This window comes from Corella eumyota, chromosome 1 (assembly GCF_963082875.1).
Source record: "Corella eumyota chromosome 1, kaCorEumy4.1, whole genome shotgun sequence".
Lineage (NCBI taxonomy): Eukaryota > Metazoa > Chordata > Ascidiacea > Phlebobranchia > Corellidae > Corella > Corella eumyota.
In genome coordinates this window covers 8,829,591-8,852,288 of record NC_137490.1, presented here as the reverse complement: position 1 = coordinate 8,852,288, position 22,698 = coordinate 8,829,591, and the positions used below count along the sequence as shown (strand labels likewise).

Here is a 22,698-nt window from a genome sequence, read left to right as displayed (position 1 = left end):
GTGAAGCATGTCTTACAACGACATCATTTACGACACTCAATTGTGCGCTTTGGTACTAGATTCACGAATTGAAACATCGTGGTGTATGGACGATTAGCAAAAAACTGATAGCATCATCTTTGACGGCACGCGTTGAGATTTACAGTTATGACAATCACAAGCAATATTATTTACATTATACGACGCCAAGTGTCCATTAGAGTTTTGTGCGAAGCATCTCAATGAGCGCACTGCGTTGTTTAACTTGGACATTTCATTCTGTTTTGCCCTTTTACAAGTTATTCATCTGAGCGCCTATTTAGTTTATCCGGGGTTGTAGTTTCGCCATTGCAAAATCGTTTGAAGTCAAAACATGTAGAAATGTAAACAAAAATGTTTATTTTTTAAATTTTGTTCTTACAATTTAATTTTATTGCTATTAATTGAATTTTGTGTGAATTTGTAATAAATAAAAAGTAAAATGGCTGTCTTATACCTGAATTGCGCTAGCATAACAACTAGCGCTTTTTGACATTTAAATCGATGACGTCATAGCCGAGTACTGGAATTCGATCGAACCTTTTTTTTAATAACTTGGATTTGAGAAATCGAGTAATTTTAATTTTGTTCTCCATTTCTACTCTGGAGTGTCAGGTCAGGATTTTACAATAATTAAATAAAACAGTTTATAAATTGACACAATTTATAAAAAATAAAAATAAGCAATGAATTATTATTAAGATTCTTCCATTTCTAAATAAAAATGTAATTTAACCTTATAATATATTCAACCAGTAACAACAATGCACTTTTAATATAGTAGGTATTTGTTACATTAGTTAAAATAAAAAAATATATTTCCATCACACAATCAATATTTTGAAAATGGTAGGTTTTATTCATAATAATTATATAATTGAATGTATGAAAATATATAAAAACAATATTAAATAATAACTAGAAATAAAATTATTTATGTGATTTAGTATTTAGTAATATATATATATAAATTTAAAACAAAATGTAATAACTATTGGTGCACTGACATATAGTTTCAAATACAGTAGTTTAAAAAAGTTGGAACAATAGTGATTTTAAAACAATTAAAAAGCTCCAACCGAGTCCTACTTCACAGTTCAACATTATTGATGTCAAATGTAAGCCAATAATTAAATAGGTTACAGATTTGTTCTGTTAACAATTATGTGTTTACTGAATTAGAAATTTGTAAACGATTTGTGGCCTCTTGTAAAGATAGTTGTCCATTCGATTTGGTTTTGGTCCTGACATCAAATACTCTATGGATGGCATTTTTAAGATACAATATGTTGTAGTCAATAATACCTTAAAAAATAATCACATTTGTAAATATACAAAGCTGTATAAGAAATGGATTGTTTACTTTTTTTTGATTTAGCATTTTTTCTTTTTAAAAATTAAAGTTATTGATTTTCTTAAATATAAAATACTTACCACGTTTGTTAAAAGATTCATCCCTTAGAATGCAAACCAGAACTAAAAATTTTGTAATTTCCCTTAAATACAGTATGGTGGCATTATTTAGTCGAATAATACACGCACAGTCAAGTTCTGTCATTGGGCCTTCTGCTTCATCATCTCTAAATTTTAAAAGTTAACTTAAAAATAAAAGCAGGCCTTTTAAATAAAAAAATTCAACACCTATAAAATAGACAGAATCAAATGATATGCACGGGCTGCATGGATTACACGACTTGAGTGTTTTCTGAATGGGTAAAGGAATGGGGTAAAGATTAAATTTATGCATTTTTTACATTTCCTGCGATCCATTGTTTTAGTATATTTCATAGGTACCCAAAAAAAATTTTGATGGTATTGTTTACCCGTATATGCAAGCTGTATCTAGCATTACATCTATCATCTCACAACACAGTTCATAGGATTGCATATCCACGGGTGATCCATCAGTGGCAATGTATATCTTACTAACAAGGTCAAATAAAAATGTCTTTTCAACACCAGAATTCTAAAAAGGAATAATAAGATTCTTAGGTATTGTGAGATGCCAAAACTTCAATCTTATGGCATACCTGTACAAAAATGCTAAGAAGATTTTCTAAGGTTGATAATTGTGGAATGAGTTTCTGGGCTACTTTGCTAAAAGCTTCAAAAATGGAGTGGTCATATATCGAGGTCAAATAAAAACTAAAAATATGGAAAACTATGTTGCCTAATTATTAAATGGGGGTTTTATGTATTATTTTTTAAATTAGATCTAACATTATGTATACCTTAAATGTAGGTCACCCAATCCAACTTCATGCAGTTCTTCGGTAGATCTTTGTGAAATGTCACGTTGAGTTTCAATTTTGTGGTCGTCGGATAAACCGTCAACCTTATGGATAAATATTTCAAATTTGATGTGAGGATTAACTCTGTATGCTTTAGTAACAGTTCGATGTAGAACAGTGAGTGCATCCATATATTCGTCCTAAAGTGATAATTTATTGGTTATAATACAGTATTACAAGTATTACACATCGCAAACTGTATAAACACTCTTCTTAAGAAGTTTTTACCTGGGCATCAACTACAAATATTAAAGCCCCAGTTCCCCTAAAAATCATGTCAACATCGAAGGTGGCATCAAAAAAATCTATCTGTCCAGGTATATCCCAAATTTGAAAATTAATAAAGGAGTTATTTGAAACATCGTCCTTTATTATTTTCGATGTACTTTCAAGAAACAGTGTTTCATTTGGTGACATTTTATGAAAAACAACCTGTAATAAGAAAATGATATTTATTATGTAATACTGTCACATCCTACAACTACGTAAGAAATCATTCAAAATATAAAATCAGTCCTTACAAATTGACAGCAAAGCTTCTAAGTTTTAAAGTCACATAAAAACCATAAAATGAAATACCTTTTGTATTGATGATTTTCCGCTTCGTCTTAAACCCATCAGTAATATTCTTGGTTTAACTTCATTTATAGCAACCGTTAAGGCTTCGTCCTCTTCGACATAACTAAAGTTTTTTGGCATAGATCCAACTGGTAAACCACTAAAACCATCATGAGAATCCATAACAATACACAGTCTACAACTTTAAAATTTCTTAATTGTAAAGCTAAAATACAAAAAAAATAAGATAAAATCTACAAACAGTACTTGAAATTTTGTAACCACAAACGTTGCAGCTGCAAATACTAAGTTGACCATAATTTTTAGAAACTAGTACCAAAAACTTTATGAAACTAATACATTTTTATTATGTTTTTTTACCAAAATGTGTCTTTAATATTTAAAAAATGAAATACAATAAATCCCAGCCCAAAAAAGAAAGTAAAAAATTTAATCAAGTATCTGTACGCTATTGTCAAAGTTAAAGCATAGCACTAACAAAAAAATTATATATAACCTGACATATGAAAAACAGACATATATATAGTAAAGATACATTTATCAACACATGCAAACTGAAATGTGTCTTCTAATAACAAAGTCAATTTATTGTTGAACTTATAACTTTAAATAAGTTCTAGAATATCATCATCATATTCTTCCAGGTTAACATCCCCCTCCAACTCCGCATCTTCTCCAAGAGGTTTCATGTCAGTTGGAAGGTCATAGATCATAGAATCTTTCTCCAAAGCCTTTTCTCCTTCATTTGGGACCAAAAATTTTTGCTTATTTTTCAGTTTTTGTTCTTCTGTGTAATTTTCCCAATTGTGAAGCGCTTTACGCCAGATCTTTATTTGGCTATCCCATGATCGCCTGCTGCATTTTAAAAACTTGTTAGGTGTTCTTGGATGATATTGAGTCCTTGTGTGCTTTGGTACTTGTTCAAGATAGGCATCATAAGACAATGTGTTTTTTCCGTATTCTATTTGTTTTTCTTTTCTCAATAAAACCACAGGATCGTCTTCAATTTCTTCAGTTGTTGTTGATTCACTTTCAGATTTTCTTGCAATGCTTTTTCTTTTGTATATCTCCAACTCCTCATCTATTTCTTTGGATTTTTCCATTTGTTCCAACCAATTTCCACTGGCTTTTCCTTCAGACTGAACCTGTTTTTCGCCAAGCCTTCCTTCGATTCTTCTTGAACGGGGAGTAAAACACTTTCTTTCATTTTCTTCCTCCAACGATTTTTGAAAACATTTTCTTCGTGATCGGTTATAGCTTTTTTTTGAATTCTTAACATTTTCGTTGTACTCATTTGAATGTCTTAAAGGGCTTCGCAAATCACTGTAATTACTTTTTTTTAAATATTTGCTATTAGATTCTCTTTTTCTGGTTTGAAATCTTGTTCTTTTTGCAGGTGACAACGTCAAATCGTTATCCATAGTTCTTGAGTTCTGTTTGCCCGTAAGCTGGTAAGTGTTCTATCAAATAGTGTTTTTTTCCTATAACAGTCTGACAGTATAAGGAGTGTTGAGATGTTAAAAGGAAACTATATATACCAAACTTTTTGTTTAAAACTTGTAAGTCAATAACACAGAATGCAATGTCTGAATGTATTTGTTTTATATTTTTAATTAGAAAGCTTTTTTAATTTAAATAGCAAGCAAAAACGCCTTTTTCTAGTCTTTCAATAAACTATTGTTACTTTCCCGCGTTTATAGACCCAGTTTGCTACGAAAACGATTCCCTCTCCAATAATGTAATAGCAAAATAATGCAGTCATTCAAGCATAATAAAAAAAAAGTATTTGCTTTTTTTGTTTTTGTCTTTTTTTTGAATTGACTTGTCATGTGATTCGTGACAAAATAAAATGTATCGTTTAACAGTTTATTTTTAACATTACATTAATAAAAAAGTTCCTTTTAATAAATTAAATTTACCTGAATTTAATTTTTATTTCAACAATTAATCTCCGTTGTTGATTTTTTAATCGAGGATAAAAAAAATACTTTTCTAAACATTTTTGTACTACAATGTATTTTTTGTTATAAAAATAAAATGTTTTGGAATTTCAATAACAATTAACATCGCGTAATATTTGGTTTTATTTTGGTAATATTTAACATATGTATTTTACTAATAAAATGTTTTGTTTATTCACAAGTTTTTACCTAACATCGTGTTACTTTAGTTGTTGTTACAGCATTTACCTAGAAAACCAATAAAACCAATTTAACAGTTAGGGTTCTTTAACATTTTATTATTTTTAAACATTATATCACAACGCAATTAATGCACGGTGCAAAACACTCTAAACTTTTTTCGAGCTCGCCCATGCAATTATTTTATTAATTGCGGTTTACTACAGGCGAATTACTGTCAAATTGAATTAGATTATCGCGATAGCTTACTCTATAAGAATAGTAACATATAATTTTATATTTACGGCGTGACAATTACGATTTTATCTGTAAAGTACAAAGAGCTTGTAATTTTACGATGCACGTGGTTGTTGACATTTAATGTTTTCAGTGTAACAGAAAGCTAAGCCGTGGTTAAAATTTTAAAAGCTGCATGAATTTTACAAATGAAATGGCGAAACATGAATAAAACAACCACAAATATGAGATTTATAAAGTGCTACAGTTTAGATATTTTTAAGTTGGGCTACACAATAGCCTTATACATACGAAATGATATATTTTAGGGTTAAACAAATAGACCCTCAATTATTACAAGAGTATAAAAAATATTGCAAAATATTTTTAAAGATTTCGCTGAGCGTGTAAATTGTAAATACCCACATCGTGACTTTCAATTTAAAGTTTGATCGCTTTCCACGCATCACCTCCAGTGCACAGGCTGGGTAAACATCTTCATCAGAACAATAGCAGGTTTCGTAAACAATCTTACATCGCGCGTATCTCTAAGTAAACAAGCCTTCGCGTGGCTTCAATAAAAACTAGGGGTTTATGCATCAATTTTGTCAAGTCTAATGTCCCAAAACCCTAGCTTATATGCGTAAGACAATAAGTAATTTTTTATAATCTCTTAAATTAGGGTTTATAGATATTTTTTGATGCTGCGCAGGTACTCGGGGTTTTATTTTATTATAACAAAACTAAAAGCATGCTTTGGGGGCATCTGTATTGCATTTGAACCGTGACAACTAGAACGAAACAAAGCTCTATTGTTGTTGCATGTCAGATGACACAGAACACCTGACATTCGAATTACAGGTTGCTTTGAAAATTACTACCGGCACTCGTGTATACACCGTAAGTCTGTTGTAACTTTGTATTGCAAATGAGCTAAGTCAAGACAGGCTGGATTTAAGATTGTTTATAAACATAGTTGCTATGCAAACACCCAACTCTGAATTACATGTAGCGATATTGACGAAAATTGCCTGCTTTTGCTTTTGTTATGATTTAAAAACTTCAAAAGGAGAAAAGGGATAAAAACGCCACATGTTTTCAAAGACGTTCAGTATTTTGTTATCAGAATTTTAAAAAAGAATCGAATGTGAAACTCCCTTTGAACTTGCTTTATCGGCGAGGTAGACAAAAGAATGATTTTTTTTGAACTTTCATGTGCCGCGCTACCGCTCCAGCGTAGCCGTCGTGGCATCGCAACATAAATCAGTCTCTATCCGGCGTGATGTTGCGGACTAGCAGGCACATAAAAATTAGGAAACGTATTAATATCTCATCTTTGGTGTTGAAACAAGGCACGCCTTCAAACACGTAACTTCCTTCGAAACAAAGGGAACCGGTCACGGGCGAAGTGTCGCAAAAGCCATTGAAAGTGAATGTGTGTATATGTAGTAAGCGTGTCAGCAACAGCGAAAAAAACATATTTGATAAAAAAATGTCGTCGTTCACAATATTTAAAGGCTGTGTCATTCAGGCCGGATAGAATGTTGTTTACATCGTGCGACCACTTTACTATAACCGCGCCGCTTCTCTAGTGATTCCAGTCGCCATTTACAGAACAAACTCCCTCGAGACATCTTACGAATAATAAAGCATTTTTAGCTGATCTGTTGAAAGCTTAATGTGGTGATGGTATTGTAGTGGCTGTCGAGTAGAGGATGTAGATCACAGATTACATTTAGAAATGTGGGGAGTAATCGCTTTGAAAATAGATTAAAATAAATGCGTCAAGATAAAACACGGCAAACATAATTTACAGTTTTGTTATAACTTAAGTCAATTTAATTTTAATAAACTGTTATTGTGTTATCTAAAATTAAAATATATAGAAATTAGAAAAGAAATTACCGTTAAAATAAATAACATATTTTTTAAAGTTTTCGACCATTTTGTAAGTCATCATGGATATTTGCTGCTTCTTGTATATTATATTGTATGCTTTCGTTGGCAAAAGTTTAGCTGGCACTAGCCAAGAAGTCGTAAAAAGCAACCGAAGAAAATCCCAGAGAGCCAGTGTCAATATTCAGACCCGGCCTTCAGTTGTTTCACCCATTGATCGATTTTCAGAACGCAGAATTGAAAATACCAAAAATTGCGAAACAATTCCGATCGATTTTGGCCTGTGCCACGGTCTCGAATACTCAAGGTAAATCACATAATATGCAACGCAATTTGATTAATTTATTCAAAAAGGATAATTTTAATAAATTTAAATTATATAGCTATTTATCTGTAAAACCTACAAGTATACGTATTAGCGAACAAAATGAACAATGTAGATATAATAGCAGATGGTTTATAAAGCGAGAATAACAGGTCGGATTAGGGGTTATTACAAATTTCCTACGCTTTTATTTTTATATACGGATGTTTTTGAAAGAAGCAAAATGTTTTAATATAATATGCTTTAATAGCACCTGTTAAATTATAAAACGTCCACCTGTTAGACGAAAAAATATTTGCTTATTAAGTATTTAGTTAAAAAATAAAATTGCGGTGTGGTGAAGGGTTCAGTTTCCTGTTTTTAACAAAATTTGTAAAATCTTATTCTTAGAATTGTTCAAATGATAATCGTAACTAAAAATAGCCAGTTTGTAATCAAATATATTTTGGTATAGAATGCGGGTCCCAAACCTTTTGGGACATCTTACCATGCGAGAGATCTTAGAACAGGCTAGTTCCTGGCCGCCGTTGGTATCGTATGGATGCCATTCCGCAACAAGAATATTTTTGTGTTCGCTGTATGCACCTGTGTGTATGCCAGGTAATTAACTACCTGTAATTTGATAATTGTTTAAAATATTTAACAAAGTGCTCGTTAGAAATTTAACACACTTGTCAGCAGTATGATATCATTGACGAAAATTTGTTTATAAATCTCTGTAATTTTGATAGATTACGAACGCTCTATTCAGCCTTGCAGATCGTTGTGCGAATCAGTACGCAATTCTTGCACACCAGCAATGGCTCAATTTGGTTATCCATGGCCAGAAATATTTAACTGCACCAAGTTTCCTGTTTTGGGCAGCCAAGAAATGTGTATACAAGTCAACAACCTCTATTCTGCAAAGAGCGGTAAGTTAAGCACGTAAAATGTTTTTTTACATAGTTTTGTTTTTAAATTTGTAACCAAGACCTGTATTTTAAAAACAACATAGCAAAAAAACATAGTAAAAAATACTAATGTTGATCGATAGCTGTTAAAAATTAATAGCAAATTTGGACTTTTACTATTATAATACCGAAGTTTAATATTTCACCTAATGAATAGCCTGCCAATATATTAAAATTGTTTTCCGGAAGCAACACCAGTATTTAAATCTGGGAATTTTTATAATAATATTATCAAGACCATGTTTTGCACGAAGGTGTGTAAAAAGCTGCATTGATTTTCAAGTGTTACACCCTGGTTATTGAATTACAGAGAGTGTAACAATCAATATTGTGTAAGGCGAGGCAATTAACTAGTTTGAGGCCCAATGTATTCACGGTGGCATTACAACTAGCACGCAACGCACGCAAAATTTATCACGCGATTTGGCCGTACTAGACTGCTCGTAAGTCAGGTCGCACGCTATGCCTTAATTTCATTGATATTATCATTAAGGCTTACGTCTTCTAATTGATAACCAATGGGGTTTATTTGGAATTCATTGATCGGCATTCCATAGCCCACAGTTCAAGTCGCGTCAATCAACATCAAGCTTAGCCACGCCCAAGTTGTAATCCCAAACAAAAAATCTCGCTTGTAGCCTAGACACGGGTTTACGCAAAACCTAAAAATATATTGAAAAAGTAAAAGTACTAACACAAGCTGAATGTTTGGGTCATTGCTTACATTTATTCTTTGTTTTTTAGATAAAATGAAAACATGCCTTCCTTGCAAGCAGAAAAAATCGGCATCATTGTTCAAGAAGAAATACTGCACATTCGATTTTGGTAAACTTTTTGGTTAAGAGTTAATATAAGCCAAATTTTGGCGAAACATAAACTTTAAAAGACAAATAATTCGTCCTATATGACAATTAACTAGCAAATTATTTTTTAGTTATGAAAATAAAGATCAAACGAGTGTCATCTGACAAAGGCGGTACACGCATTTATATCAATCGAAAGTCTAGGCGGGCTTTTCGGTGGCCCACTCAGCCAGTCAAAAAAAACTCGCTTTGGATGCACGACGGCCTTCACTGTACATGTAGTGTGATTAAAAACAACAGATCTGCCTACTTGGTGACTGGCCGTAGAGAAGGCAGGGATTTGGTGGTGACTACAATAAGAAAATGGAATAAAAAAGCGAAAAAGGACCTTAAACGCGCCAAACGTACGAAATGTACAGCAAGACATTCGACAACGCAAACGTGAAAAGCTTTTTTTTCTTTTTTGGACTTTACTACTACGTACATTATACAGCAAAGTGTAGAGGCTGTCGGAGGTCCAAACGCGATAGTATTTTTAACTATCGTTATGTTCAGTTAACTTTATTTAACATTTAAACTGTGCCTTTTTTGTATATTTGAATATAAACCGCGTATTAATAGAATTTTGATGCAAAGCTGTTTAAATAACAGCTTATACTGTAAAAACATGTTTAGTATGGTTTTGTTTTGTATTTAAAACTGAGGGTTTAACTATTTATTTAAACATGATCTTTAGAAAACAGACTTCATTAAATAAATGATTGAAAAGCAAAAATTGTAGCACCTACTTTCTATTTCTCCTTTAAATAAATAAATACAACTTTAACAGTTCTGACGTTTTAATGAGGTTTTATTTATGTAAACAATATAACATATTAAAGCTATACAATATTTGAGGATTGCAATAGTTTTTAGGTTAAAATGTATTTCAATATACTTAATTACAAACAAACATGATATGTTTTTTAAATTTAGTCTTTGGTGATGTATTTTTTTCCTTAGCACTTATTTAAAGGTTCAAACCAACAGTTTTAAATAAGAAATACCCTTTAGCACTATAAAAAATAAATAAAAAAACAAGGCAGTAACAGAATAAACAAAAACAAATTTAAAAAAACATTCTAACAGAAATAATAGCAAAGTATAATACTGATGTAAGGTGTTTTAGGTTTCAAAAAATTAAAACTAAATGTTAAACAATGAAAACATATTTAGAAATAAAAAAAAGCCTAAATGTATATATTTAAAAAATAAAAATCAGCTGATTTGTGAAAGACAAGAAAAAGACATATTTTTTAATAACTATTAGGATTTATAAATTAGAAAAAAATATTTTTTTTAAAAGGTAATTATGTACTAAGTACGTAAATATTTGACACTTTCGACTAAATAAACACATAAGCCACCAATATATTTTTTTACATTTATAATATAGTTAGTTATAAAGTAATATAATTAAGTTTAACTTCTGGGTTATTTAGGCTTAAGTTCTTTCTGGGTTATTTAGGCTTAAATTTTTTCAGATAAAAATCACTTTCGGATGTTTTTTCGAGAATTTATAACGCTGATCAAACAACTGTTTTGCATATTCATACAATTCAATGTCCTAAGAAAACAAAATTATTCCTAGATTAGACTTTAATGCAAAATTATATTTAAATGACAGAAAATCTTACCATTCAGGACTAGAACCTTACAAAGAATACCTATAACTTTTGGTTCAAATTTTGAAATGCTTAGCGCTAGTAAAACTGTCGAGGTTTAATGTTAAAATTTTTTTATATTATGACTATTTGTTTTGGATTTTTTTTTGCAGGGCCAGTTGGCATGTTGGTAATAGGTAGCTTTTAAAAATATTCATATCTTTAACCTACAAAAAATCTACAATGACATACCAAAGAATTTAAATCTTGAATTTTCTTTAAATCTTCATCTGAAACAGCAACACTTGATGCACGCGTTTCATTAAAATCTATAAAATCGACATCAAAATTTAAGCCAAGGGCATATTCAAAGAGGAATTGACTCTGCCGTTGTCTTTCTGTTAAGCCAAAGAATAATGTGTCCTAAAAAATAATAAAATAAATAAAGGCATTCTATTTTTAGATTAAAAATTTTAAAATATATCCATAATTTACGAATACAGATATAAATAAAAAAATTTGACTTTACCTTTAAATTTTTTTTGGCACTTGCAACTAAAATCTTATTCTTCTCTTCTTGTGATAACTTGGAACCAGTACAGTTGATTAAACGCAGATCAGCTAACATCCATGTTTGTCTGTTATTTGCTATATTGTCAGTGCAGTCCATAAAGTCTTGTAGTGATACTCCTAACCAATCTTCACCTACAAAAAGTCATATTATGTTATAATGTAAAACCAAATAAAAATTTAGTAACAGTTCCTGTTGTTTTCATGTTAATTTTTAATCTGCCAATTGTTTTAAGGATTGGCAGAAACCATTGAAGACAGAAATGATAGAAATATATTTCTTTATTCACTATTATTTTTACAATTTTCCCATTATGGTTTTTAATATTTCAAACCAAAGTTTATCATATAACCTACCTTTCCAGCATAAATTAAAAGGATAATTCCTCCCATTACATTTTAGATATGCTTCTGCCCAAGTAGCCCCTCTATTAACATGTTTCCATTCACTTATATATCTTGATACAGGGTCCCTTAACATTGTTATATAAAGAAACCTTAAAAATGAGAATCTAAAAGTTTATATTCATACTTCGACAATGGGAATTTTATTAAAAAATTTATAAACAAATTAATTAAAATTATACACCTTCGTTTTCCAGTAAAAATTGGTTTATATTTTTCATGAACACACTCATTTAATGAAGTCCAATCTGCATGAAGACCGCAAGTCCAACCTGTATACAAATATTATCAAAGCATACATAACAAATAATTTTAAGGAATATGTGATAAACCGCAGGTATTAATAAGATATTTAATGGATTGCATCGGCCACATATATAGATGTATATCGAATGAAGCGGGGTCCGTACAAAATAAGTAGGAGGAATGAATGTAACAAAATGGATTGCATGTACTCAATACATGCAATCCATTTAATATATATAATTCAATTTGATGCTATCAACATTTTCAATCCTGTATATATGTTTTATACGTACTAATATGGCAATATACATCATATTATAACACCTTACCAAAAGTAAATCTGCTAAACAGCCATTGTTCATCTTTTGAATTTGGCCTTAAGCAATCAAATGCTTTTCTTTTGGTTGGATTTTTTATGCATTGTTTTTCCAATATTAAATCATGAATTAGGTGGCGACCAAAAGTCGAACCTCCAGTTTTTTGTATATGTAGAAACACAACAACATCTGTACTATTAATGTCAAAATTAGCATCATAAAATACTGAATCTTTGATAGCAGTTGTTACTTCTATATTGGAATTTATTCTTTTATATTTTACTTCTTTGTTTTGCCATGGTTGCACAGTATAGTAGAAATAGTTTAACAAAAGTAAGCAAAAACATATTGTCATAACCATAATTACTTTTCTTCCTTTATCCATTTTTATTAATTTGGAAGTAAAATATCTGCTTACGTTTGTTTTGTTCATTGTTCATGGTTTTTATACAACAACTCCAACATAAACACCTTAATAAATCTTTAAATAGTTTAAAAACATTCTTTAAACTGAAAAAACATTCCACATTGCAAGAAATTTAACATTTTATTTTTTTGATGTCAGTCTTTAATGTTAAGTTTATGTCTTTCGTGGTGTAGTGGTAACTGGTAAGAACACTTGCTACATCACACATGAGGTCGTGGGTTCAATCCCCACTGTTCTCATGCTGTAGCGCCCTTGAGTAAGGTGCTATAAACGGTGTGAACTCCTGCTGAGCCAGCACTTAATCAGCAGTATAATTATCGGGCAATTATAATTTATAATATCCCAAACTGCCACAGGCAACTTGAGACTGGGTCGGAGTAACTGATATTACTCTGTTAAAGTCGCGCATTAGACTTTCCCACATCGAGAATAAAGATATATACAAAAAAATGACAATTTTACGATGCCTGTACAGTCAGACGGTCTTTAACAATTTTACTCCAAAATGGATTAATTATTATTTAAAGAAAATTTTCCCGCTTGTTTTTTTATTTTTAAAACTACATAAACACCCAAAAGCTGGAACCAATACTCTCACCAATGCGCCAGTTACGTAGAAAAACACTATATCTGTGTTTATCTACATAACCCCTATTGGTAGTTTTTTTTATAGTAGTTATAACAAAGTTATGTGTAACAACAAGGGTTATAGCAAGAATCTTGGATTTATCGTAAAAAAAATCTGAGACTTAAATTTTTTAAAAACTACAGCATTTAGGTCGATATTTATTACCAAAATTAAAGGACATTAAGGGGATAGAAGGTTAAATAAAAAATGTTTCTTTAAAAAAAGGTTCATGGCGAACCGTCCATTCCGGAAAATGGTATTCTACATAAAAAATAGGCTATTTAATTAATTTGGCATAGTATATTTTTTAATTACATTTAAATAAGCACAAGTTTTACTTAAGTTTTACTTTGCTTACCAAACTCAAGCTAATGATCGAGTTTCAACAAACAGGCGCCCAGATTAAACTAATATGGTCTTTGAATACATGAATCGGGTCTATTTACCGAACCGGGAAACAAGATATGTAGATCCAGAGGCACAGTTACATAACGTTTACAGTTTAGCTGTAATTAAGTCGGTTGCTATTTAGGGTTTGGTTTCACAGTCAACTAAAAGTTAGTAATACTGTTCAGCTGTTATATAACGAATAAATTGAACCATTGTTTTATGTGTCTATTTTGTGTGTAGGTCAATAGTATGTATGTAATTGACTGATCTGCTGATTGACCACATTGTATCTATCATCCAACAACTGAACAACAGAAAAGTAAAATAGTTTTTATAGGCCTATTTAAATTTTAAAATTTAAATTTTTTTGCCGAAGGTAAATCATGAGTCAGTCACCAGTTTTGACATTTAAGGTGCACCGGTATTCACCTGTTGACATGAAGGGAAGCTTACTGAATGAAAACCAAGAAACGTTTATAAAGGAACCAAACAATTCTTTCTACCAGGAAAATGGACTTAACTCAACTGATCGAAGAGATAGTGGATTTCACACACTAACAAGAACCAACGGAAGTATTTCAGTGAACAATGAAGTTGCCTATCGTTCTAGAAGTTCTTTAGAGAATGGATTAATAGAAAAAGATTATTCAAACCAAAACAGTAAACCTTTTACAACACAGGCCAAGCAAATAAGATCATCTCCTTTAATTTTTAATCGCAGGCAATCGCCGAAAACTAAAGATATGAAAAATGAGGAAAATGCTAAAACGATGGCTCATAATCTATTTAATTTAGCTGGCTATAATAAAAATGATGTTGCCTTGGATCTTTCTAAAGAGTAAGAAATTAACCCAATTCATAATTTATTTACAAGAATTAATGTCTGTATATAAATTAATTTAGGTAATAAAATTTAAATTATTTTTTATATTTTTTTAGAGATGAATTCAGTATTTTGGTTGCACAAAAATACATGGAAATGTTTAATTTTAGTTCTATAAAATCTTTAGAAGAAGGATTAAGGTTTTTATAATTATTTTTTTGTTAAAAATATAAAGTAGTAGCTATCTAACACAAATATTGCAAAATTTTCATTGAAAGACAGAAAGTGTGGTAAAAATACATAAATAATGGGTTATATTATTAATTGTTTATTTAATTATGAACAATTCAATTTATGTTATGAAAATTAAATAAAAATAATTGTGTTTTTAGAACTGTTCTCAAAAAGTTTCCATTGGTTGGAGAAACGCATGAAAGAGCTCGAATTTTGAATCGGTTTTCAGATTCTTATTCAAAAGCAAACCCAGAGTTTTTAGATGGAAATCAAGGTAGTTTAAATCATGTTATTTTTATTTTTTTTTTATTTTTAAATATATATATATAGTAATTTAACTGTAGTCCTAAGTAAAGAATATATACTTCAATTAAAGTATAATACTTTTTGTTATTTTTAAAGTATTTTTTTTATGTTATAAACAAAAGTTAACACTTTGTCAATGCAATCTAATTGTCGAATACCTATTGGTTGGTTTTCTATTTATATAATCAATCACTTATTAATTTATTAGTAAATTTTGTCATTACATCATGATTAAAATACCTGTTAACATTTTAACTGGAGTGCTTGATTAAGTGAAACATGCTTACATAACCTCATATTTATAAACATTATGTAATAAGGCATATAAGAGAATTTAAGCATTGGGCTGGCAATGCTTATATGGATTGATTGTCATGTTTTGATTTTGGTTGATTTGTTGTTGTTGTTAATAGTGAATATGGGTATTTTTTATCGATTTGTTAAGGCAATTTAAATTTTAAATTGGTAAAATTTTTTGTTATTTAAATTAGGTTTATTTGTTTATGAAAAACTCACACTATTATGTGATATAAATAACATAGTATAGTTATTTTCTATACATGCAATATTTCTTTTATAACATTAAAAAATTAATTTGCTTTTCTACAAATTTTGAAATTTTATTTGATTTTCTGTTAAATTAGATGCTGTCCATGCTTTGGTATTTGCGATTGTTTTACTTAACACTGATCTACATGTTGGGTCTCGAGTTGGTGGAAGAAAAAAAATGACTTACAAGCAATTCTGTAGCAACCTCTCTGGCCTCGAAGAACAACAGATTCATTATCCAACAGATTTGTTGCGCGATATTTTCAAATCAATAAAAAAGAAACCGCTACCTTGGTGTGAAGAGTAAGTTAATTGTGTGCATATTGACACAACTTATTTATGAGTCAATGTCGTAAATAATGCAGTAGAAAAACAAAATCATTAAAGTTAGTGTGGGTAAGCAGTTTTTTGGCAAAAAAATAAAAGGCAAACTAATTATAAAAAAAGGGTATTAGGTTTTTAAAATAAATGTTGTTAAGGTATTATGTGATGCTGTATTATCAATAAATTAAAAGATAATTAAATATTATTCACACTGTTTAGTTAGGGTTTAACATAGTTTTACTTAGTATAATGCTATGTTTTTTAATATGTTTGTTACAATTATTAGACTATACTACAAATGGAAGGTATGTTTTTTAAATACTATAAATAAATCAAAAATTAGGATTAAAATATGTAAAACAGTTATTTTTAAAATACTTCACTATTCAAATTTCCAAATGGCTCATACCCATTGTTCTTATATATTAAGTTGACAATTTAACATATTTCCTGTAAGAGTTATTATCATTCAATAAGATTGGTTTCTGTGGCCTAATATACCAATATGAATGACTGTTTGGCCTATTAGTCACACAGTTTCATGTGTTAAATATGGTTTTTATTCATGAAATAACAAGTATTAATTTCATTCATGAATTGAGAAATAATAATTATTAAAATTTTGAAAAATTTCAGACCTAAGTTGGAGTCACAAGTTCGCTCTGGTTCAGCTGGAAATATTAATTCCACTGAATTTAACCAAACACAAGTAGATTCATCAACTACAAAAAAACAAAAGAGTAAAATGGTTATGAGGTAAAATTTACAAATTAATCGAATTGATATGGAAATATAGAATTTATGCTTTGTAAAGTGAAAAGTTCACAAAATATAAAATTATTAAGTCGTTGTCCACAATTTCTCCTGTATATACATCGTATTACTTTCAAATTTAATCAGGCCTCTTTTTAATTTTAACAAATTTGATATATACATGATGAAACACTTTTAATGTTTTCTTGTGTTTACAAATGTAATTTCTACAGTATTTAATTTTAATGATATTGTTTAAATTTATAAAAATCTATCCACTGATATTAATTAGGTAATTTATTTTATATCTCTTATTTTAGATCACAATCTATGAATAAACCCAGTAATGCGAATAAATATCGCGTTGCAAATTATGACGACAATGTAGGAAAGTTGATCTCGCATCCAGGCAGTAGAAACAATAAAGTGAAAACTCTTCCCAGAAAACAGGGAGTCTTGTGGAGAAAGTCAGTTGTCGATTCCGATGGAAATAAAAGTAAGGCATTTTTAAAATTCTTAAAAAATTTTCTGTGGTAGTGTTTTATTAAAAATATATTTAAGGTTTATTTTAGGTGGTTACTATTAATTAACCATATTGTGTGTAATATAACATCTTTACATATTCATTATATCAAATAGTCCGTATACATTTATTAAATAAAATGTAACAATCTATAGCCTATATTTAAGGGCAGCATTTAATGTTTTTCCATATTTAAGTTGACCTACAAATTGAATGAACATAATATTTGGTATATTACCTTGTTACACGAGTTTACTATGTAAAGTATACTCTTGGGAATGTAAGGCTTAGCAACCTACATGATATTATTCTTATAAGAAATACGTGTCTTGCTTTACCTTGGGTAAATATTCATTATACAAATCTTGTGATTTATTAGGTTAGTAAAAAATAGGCGGAAGCAATAGTCGTGGTGGCTATTGAAACGTGATGTCATTAATAAATCTAAATATACGTGGTTGTATTGATAAACAGTTGCCTAACTGATGCCACTATAAAGCGTTTACGGTACAGCCTACTTATTATATTCAAATAACTGTGATTTTGTTATTTTTTTATAGCGGTAAAACGAAAAAGAAAATGGAAATTAATGATGGTAGCTTTACAAGGCCTAGAATTGCATTTAGCCAAAGTAAGATATTTTTGTTAATTATGTTATGGTCCATTTTTGGAACTTTTAGATTTTCTTTGGAAATACATTTTGAATTATATTTAGTTATTTCTTGTCGATTAAAGTTAATAATTCTTTGTATTATTTATTTATTATTACACGTTACCTAAATAAACCCGAAATGTCATAAAATTATCAATTTTACTTAAAATAATTTTACTTAAAACAACAAAAAACGTTTAGTGGCTGCAGATAAAAACAGATATATTTCCAAAGAATAAAGTCAAACTTTTAATAATTAAAAATGAATAACAACCAGCCATCACGAATTACTAAAACATTTCCTGTAACGTTTAATGTTATAATTTTTATTTGCAGAAAGACTCGATGGACGCTAGCAAAATTTCACTACATCATTGTTTGGCTGAAACCGAGAATAAGTCAAATCTGGCTACAAGTAGAACTCACGTATTCCGCGTCACTTTGGCCAACAACAGCGCGGCCTTATACCAAACTAGGTGTGTCTTTTAAACCTTATTGTTTGGATCTTTAATCAAACATTAAAATCCTTTTGGATTTTCCATTTTTTTGCCTTTGTAAACGGGTAAAATTTTTGTTGATTTTAATAATCTGCATAACTTAGTCGATATTAAATTAATACTGTGTTATTGTTATTTTAATATTTTATAACCACCGACAAAATTTATAAACCAATATTTTGACAGCGCTTTGCTTTGATCAAGAAAAAACGAATTTTTTTGTCGATTGGGGGAATAACAAGCTTTTAAATAATTTATATTAGTGATATTCTTATCAACCCATTGCTAGACCATTCGCCCTTGAGCCCGGCGTATGCGGATAGCTTAGAAAAACGCCACAAATGCACACCCCTATCCCCAAAAAAATATAAGAATATCACCTTACAGTGATATGAAAAAAAACATACACATATATGTTTTTCATTAATTCAATACCTTATGTATTTCTCATACAATTTTATTTTTCACTTTTATTTTTTGAAGCTTGCATAAATAATTTTTTAAATTTTCTAAATGTTTATGTTAGTTCGGATGTAGAAACAAAAGTGTGGGTAAATTCAATCAACAAAAATGCTGCTTTGTTGTCAGCTGCTCCTTTGTCTGCTGGAGTGGGCTCCGATCATAAATTTCAAAAACCTTTACAACCTTCTTCTTGTTCTACATTACCGATTGTAAGTACCTAAAATTGGGTTAAATAAAAAGTTATTGCATTCTAAAAAATTAATTGGAAGGATTACTATAGGGCGTTTATGCGTGTAGTAAATAAATAATTTAGTCTTAGTGGCGTGGCTAAGGCATATATATAACGTTGAATTAAAATTGCTAAAAATATTAAGATAGTCATACACAAAAAATTCTATTACGCAAACAATCCAGAAAAAAGGCTTGTTTGTTTTCAAGAAGCACTTCTCTTATATATTTAATGTTCTATTAATTTTTAATGTTGTAATCGGGTCGCACGTTTATTTATTGAAAGCGTTTGTCACGACTTATTTACATTTGTAGTGCGCGTGACGTCATTTCACAACTTGAAATATGCTTTGTGACGAATATCAGACACTTGTGCATATGGCACCCATTCTACCGTCTATAATAAATTAAGCCTGTAGAAATACGGGTAGAGTCGTGACAAATATTGATAAAGAGTCTAAAATTTTTACTGTCATATAAGGCGTATTGCCAAATCATGTATTTGGATGACTTATAAATAATTAAATCGGCCAGACTTTTGTTTTTTTCTTTGTCAATGTTTTAAATTTATTCTTTTTAAATTTGTTTTCTTAAAAATTTGCATTTATTTTCATATAAAAAGTTAAACTTAAAAATAACCTACAATATATTATTTATACGTGAGCCAGTTATTAACTTATTTAACGTTAATTGACGTCAAATAGCGAATTATTTATTTAATTTTTATTTTAAGGCAAATCAATTACAAAACCACGAGGAAAGATTGACGTCACTACGAACACAGTTAACCGAAGCCCGTGAAAAATTCCTGGCTGTTTCCTCCAGTCAATATAACATCGACAGAAAAGATTTCCTAGAGTGGGAAGTAAGTATGAATTTTAAAAAGATATATTTTAGTAGGATGTTTTTTTTTTGTGACCTAATACCATTTTATTAAATGGGGACCATTGTTCGTAACCCGAAACATCGAAACCGACATTTTACTGATTTTGAAGAAATAAAAAAAAATTTTCCAGAAAAGGTTAAGGTTAAGAAAGGGGGTTAATAAAAATGTCAATGTCGTTTTTGGGATGTGGTTTGCGATCAAATGACATTAAAAAATTTCCTAGTATCGAGCTCTAGGTTAGGATTACATTTACGTTTATATTTTTTTATAAATAATTTAAATTCGTATTCGTACACCCCTGTAAAAAGGTTTGCTGTTGTTTTTGTTTATTACCACGTTCATCAGCTTAAACAGGGTTTGTCATTTGGATTTTTCCGTGACTGAAAATTAAATCTGAACTGGAAATTAATATTTATTGTATTAGTTTTGTACATTTTTTTCTTCTGATGTTAAGGTAAAGAAATACGGAGTTTATGCAACATCTCTGCGTGAAATGTGTTCTTCCTCCAAACAACATAGTTTTTCTCCTCTTTTCAACGTCCAAGAAGAAGACGAGGACGAAAATGGAAAGACGGTGGATTCTCACAGCCTCCTTTCCGTGTCTCCCAGCGAGCCAGGAGCGCGAAATCCTCCTGGAATGTCTGCATCTTCTTCCACGGCGACTGTGACAGATCTTTCTGATTCTGTTGGAGATCTTTTAAATCATTCCTCTTCCCGAAAACCTTACCCCGTTCTTCGCTCTCCTCTTAGTCCCACGTCTTCTCTTCCGAATCTTCTTCCCGTCAACACTCGTGGCACTCCTCCATCCTCTTTAGATCCTGCGTTTACGTCATCAACACGTCATAGTACCGAGTTTCCGTTTGACTTGGTCCCGAAGGTCAGCGAGACGAGATCGGGTAACAATTCGGTGACTTTGGTTAGATCTAGTGACGGTTCATCGAACAGCAATAATTCTAATAACCACGTCACTACAGACGCCAACGACTTTTCCACATTAACTCCCATGCCCACTTTAGGTCGAATTAAGGTGAAGGGCAATCCAGGTTACGCTACAACGGGCCGAATAGAAAGGAGGAAGTGCTTGTTGACTAACCCAGAGCCTGCCCGTTATTCAATGGCATTCCTTGATACAAACGTCGACGTGAAACACGTTCGAGACCACGTGATCACTACAGCCCGCTCGGTGGCAATAGAGACTTCTTATTTAACAAACACGCTGCCGACGCTTACCGAAACTACTCGCGGCCAAAACATGAACGCTTGCAATTTGCATCCGAATGTAACAACACGAAACAGAAAAGCAAGACATACCAAAAATAGCACGCCACCGCCACCTGTTGTTTCACGCATGAAGGGTCGTAAAGAAAGGAAGGGAACGGCAAGGTATAGCTATCTACAAGCTGTTCATGATACTACAAAGGAAAGTAGCCCTTTTTTTAAATAAAGTCTCCCCTTATTTAACTTGCAGATCTTTTCGCTTACTGTGACTACCAATCCTGTGCTTACGTTATTGTCGTTGCTCTTCAAAATTTGCGTGAACTTTTTGCTTGGCAATATTGCGTCGTTTATTTAACAATCTGCTAATTTTTTTAAATACTTTATTGTTTTTATTTTTAGTTTGGCCTTTAACGAATTGTGTTTTATTTGTTTTTAAATTCAGTTTCGAATATCGTTTTTGTGCAATGCATTCCTTTAATTAAATATCTTGTTTTTTAAATTTAAATGTTGTTTGTTGTGAGGTAAAGTTCCCCTTTAAAATTTGTTTATTGTCAACAATATTTATTTATCAAAAATCCTTGAATTAATATTATATTTTTTTGTCGGCTGTTTATATTTTACACAAACTTGAAAAGTATGGTATGAAGCTATTTAAAAACATAACATTACTGTAAATAGTTTTTTTTTATGATTTTACAATATTTTTATGCGTAACTGCTAAATTTTAGGATTAACTAATTGCGTTAATAATTTTAACACATGCCATACTTTCAAAATTTTTTTTTGGTTTATCGAATTTTTTTTTTTGCTTTTAGTGTTTTCTTCTTTTTTAAATTTTGGGGGTTTGTTTTGTTTTTTTACCACAACGCTTGTGTAATTTAAAATCGCTTTTATTTTATTTTGAAAATAAATGTTCATGCTACGCGTAATATGTTCAGGGTATTTAAGGAAACCAAATTAACAACTTTTTACGTTTTTTATTTGTGGTATTTAAAAATTGGATTTTTTCGCGTGACCAGTGGATTTAAAAAAAAGTAGTTTTGGCTTATAAATCATATACCTATAAATTCTGGACTTTTCTAAGTAACAAAAAAAAGCTATGACAGTCAACTTAATTTAAATCAAACAACATGACCTTTCTTGGTTTTTAATTATGTTAATAGTAATATATTGACATTTGTCGCAGATGTTTGAAGGTTATAGTCATATCGTATTTAGTAACACCGCTGAAAATTAAAACTCGTTTTTTTCTTGTAATGTTGTTTACATTGGTTTTTGAGGCACAAATTTTTTAACACGGGTAAAAGTTCAAACTAAATAACAGTCTGGTAAAAATCCATTTTATTTTATATGTATCTCAAAATACATTTTCTATCGTTATTGTTATGTAAACAATTA

The 22,698-nt window shown here is 30.4% G+C and overlaps 5 protein-coding genes across 10 annotated transcripts; 2 read left to right on the top strand and 3 right to left on the bottom strand.

The window, feature by feature from the left end:
• Positions 1 to 933: 933 nt before the first annotated feature.
• LOC145743845 (ras-related GTP-binding protein C-like) lies at positions 934 to 3,150 on the bottom strand. Its single transcript, XM_082561904.1, has 7 exons — positions 2,889 to 3,150; positions 2,538 to 2,741; positions 2,250 to 2,449; positions 2,049 to 2,163; positions 1,842 to 1,984; positions 1,453 to 1,598; positions 934 to 1,323 (listed from the first exon to the last, which is right to left on the bottom strand). The coding sequence occupies exons 1-7, from the start codon at positions 3,048 to 3,050 to the stop codon at positions 1,181 to 1,183; spliced, it is 1,113 nt and encodes a 370-aa protein (XP_082418030.1). The 5' UTR covers positions 3,051 to 3,150; the 3' UTR covers positions 934 to 1,180.
• LOC145743872 (uncharacterized) lies at positions 3,094 to 4,608 on the bottom strand. Its single transcript, XM_082561935.1, has one exon. The coding sequence runs from the start codon at positions 4,307 to 4,309 to the stop codon at positions 3,494 to 3,496; it is 816 nt and encodes a 271-aa protein (XP_082418061.1). The 5' UTR covers positions 4,310 to 4,608; the 3' UTR covers positions 3,094 to 3,493.
• Positions 4,609 to 6,052: 1,444 nt separating this feature from the next.
• Positions 6,053 to 10,008, top strand: LOC145743856 (secreted frizzled-related protein 2-like). 2 transcript variants are annotated; one of them, XM_082561915.1, is made up of 6 exons: positions 6,053 to 6,145; positions 7,180 to 7,448; positions 7,921 to 8,066; positions 8,198 to 8,377; positions 9,161 to 9,241; positions 9,351 to 10,008. In XM_082561915.1, exons 2-6 carry the CDS (start codon positions 7,204 to 7,206, stop codon positions 9,662 to 9,664), a joined length of 966 nt encoding a protein of 321 aa, XP_082418041.1. In that variant the 5' UTR covers positions 6,053 to 6,145; positions 7,180 to 7,203; the 3' UTR covers positions 9,665 to 10,008. The 2 variants fall into 2 exon arrangements, with proteins under 2 accessions (XP_082418041.1, XP_082418050.1); XM_082561924.1 differs by lacking the exon at positions 6,053 to 6,145 and having other exon boundaries at positions 6,798 to 7,448.
• Positions 10,009 to 10,119: 111 nt separating this feature from the next.
• On the bottom strand, positions 10,120 to 13,412 carry LOC145750653 (heparan-sulfate 6-O-sulfotransferase 3-B-like). Of its 2 annotated transcripts, none has more exons than XM_082566733.1 (6): positions 12,413 to 13,412; positions 12,022 to 12,109; positions 11,790 to 11,929; positions 11,392 to 11,567; positions 11,115 to 11,285; positions 10,120 to 10,825 (listed from the first exon to the last, which is right to left on the bottom strand). In XM_082566733.1, the coding sequence occupies exons 1-6, from the start codon at positions 12,831 to 12,833 to the stop codon at positions 10,739 to 10,741; spliced, it is 1,083 nt and encodes a 360-aa protein (XP_082422859.1). In that variant the 5' UTR covers positions 12,834 to 13,412; the 3' UTR covers positions 10,120 to 10,738. The 2 variants fall into 2 exon arrangements, with proteins under 2 accessions (XP_082422859.1, XP_082422867.1); XM_082566741.1 differs by having other exon boundaries at positions 11,790 to 11,905.
• Positions 13,413 to 13,922: 510 nt separating this feature from the next.
• Positions 13,923 to 22,102, top strand: LOC145747869 (uncharacterized). 4 transcript variants are annotated; one of them, XM_082564921.1, is made up of 13 exons: positions 13,923 to 14,012; positions 14,086 to 14,164; positions 14,259 to 14,683; positions 14,785 to 14,868; positions 15,061 to 15,176; positions 15,853 to 16,060; positions 16,718 to 16,837; positions 17,155 to 17,330; positions 17,918 to 17,988; positions 18,346 to 18,485; positions 19,033 to 19,177; positions 19,930 to 20,061; positions 20,537 to 22,100. In XM_082564921.1, the coding sequence occupies exons 3-13, from the start codon at positions 14,283 to 14,285 to the stop codon at positions 21,524 to 21,526; spliced, it is 2,583 nt and encodes an 860-aa protein (XP_082421047.1). In that variant the 5' UTR covers positions 13,923 to 14,012; positions 14,086 to 14,164; positions 14,259 to 14,282; the 3' UTR covers positions 21,527 to 22,100. The 4 variants fall into 4 exon arrangements, with proteins under 4 accessions (XP_082421047.1, XP_082421045.1, XP_082421046.1 ...); XM_082564919.1 differs by having other exon boundaries at positions 14,086 to 14,683; positions 20,537 to 22,102; XM_082564920.1 differs by lacking the exon at positions 13,923 to 14,012 and having other exon boundaries at positions 14,031 to 14,164.
• Positions 22,103 to 22,698: the final 596 nt, after the last annotated feature.

Bases quoted from the DNA above. Each gene is read 5' to 3' on its own strand.
- LOC145743872 (XM_082561935.1), bottom strand. From the start codon at position 4,309: ATGGATAACGATTTGACGTTGTCACCTGCAAAAAGAACAAGATTTCAA.
- LOC145750653 (XM_082566733.1), bottom strand. From the start codon at position 12,833: ATGAACAAAACAAACGTAAGCAGATATTTTACTTCCAAATTAATAAAA. The intron at 11,286-11,391 runs GTAAAGTCAAAT...ATTATTTTTTAG, and splicing joins GTGCCAAAAAAAATTTAAAG to GACACATTATTCTTTGGCTT. The intron at 10,826-11,114 runs GTATGTCATTGT...TTGTTTTCTTAG, and splicing joins TTCAAGATTTAAATTCTTTG to GACATTGAATTGTATGAATA.
- LOC145743845 (XM_082561904.1), bottom strand. From the start codon at position 3,050: ATGGATTCTCATGATGGTTTTAGTGGTTTACCAGTTGGATCTATGCCA. The intron at 1,599-1,841 runs GTAAACAATACC...TTTAAAATTTAG, and splicing joins GATACAGCTTGCATATACGG to AGATGATGAAGCAGAAGGCC. The intron at 1,324-1,452 runs GTAAGTATTTTA...TTATTTTTTAAG, and splicing joins TGAATCTTTTAACAAACGTG to GTATTATTGACTACAACATA.
- LOC145747869 (XM_082564919.1), top strand. From the start codon at position 14,229: ATGAGTCAGTCACCAGTTTTGACATTTAAGGTGCACCGGTATTCACCT. The intron at 19,178-19,929 runs GTAAGTACCTAA...TTTTATTTTAAG, and splicing joins CTTGTTCTACATTACCGATT to GCAAATCAATTACAAAACCA. The intron at 20,062-20,536 runs GTAAGTATGAAT...TCTGATGTTAAG, and splicing joins AAGATTTCCTAGAGTGGGAA to GTAAAGAAATACGGAGTTTA.
- LOC145743856 (XM_082561915.1), top strand. From the start codon at position 7,204: ATGGATATTTGCTGCTTCTTGTATATTATATTGTATGCTTTCGTTGGC. The intron at 7,449-7,920 runs GTAAATCACATA...ATTTTGGTATAG, and splicing joins CACGGTCTCGAATACTCAAG to AATGCGGGTCCCAAACCTTT. The intron at 9,242-9,350 runs GTAAACTTTTTG...ATTATTTTTTAG, and splicing joins ATACTGCACATTCGATTTTG to TTATGAAAATAAAGATCAAA.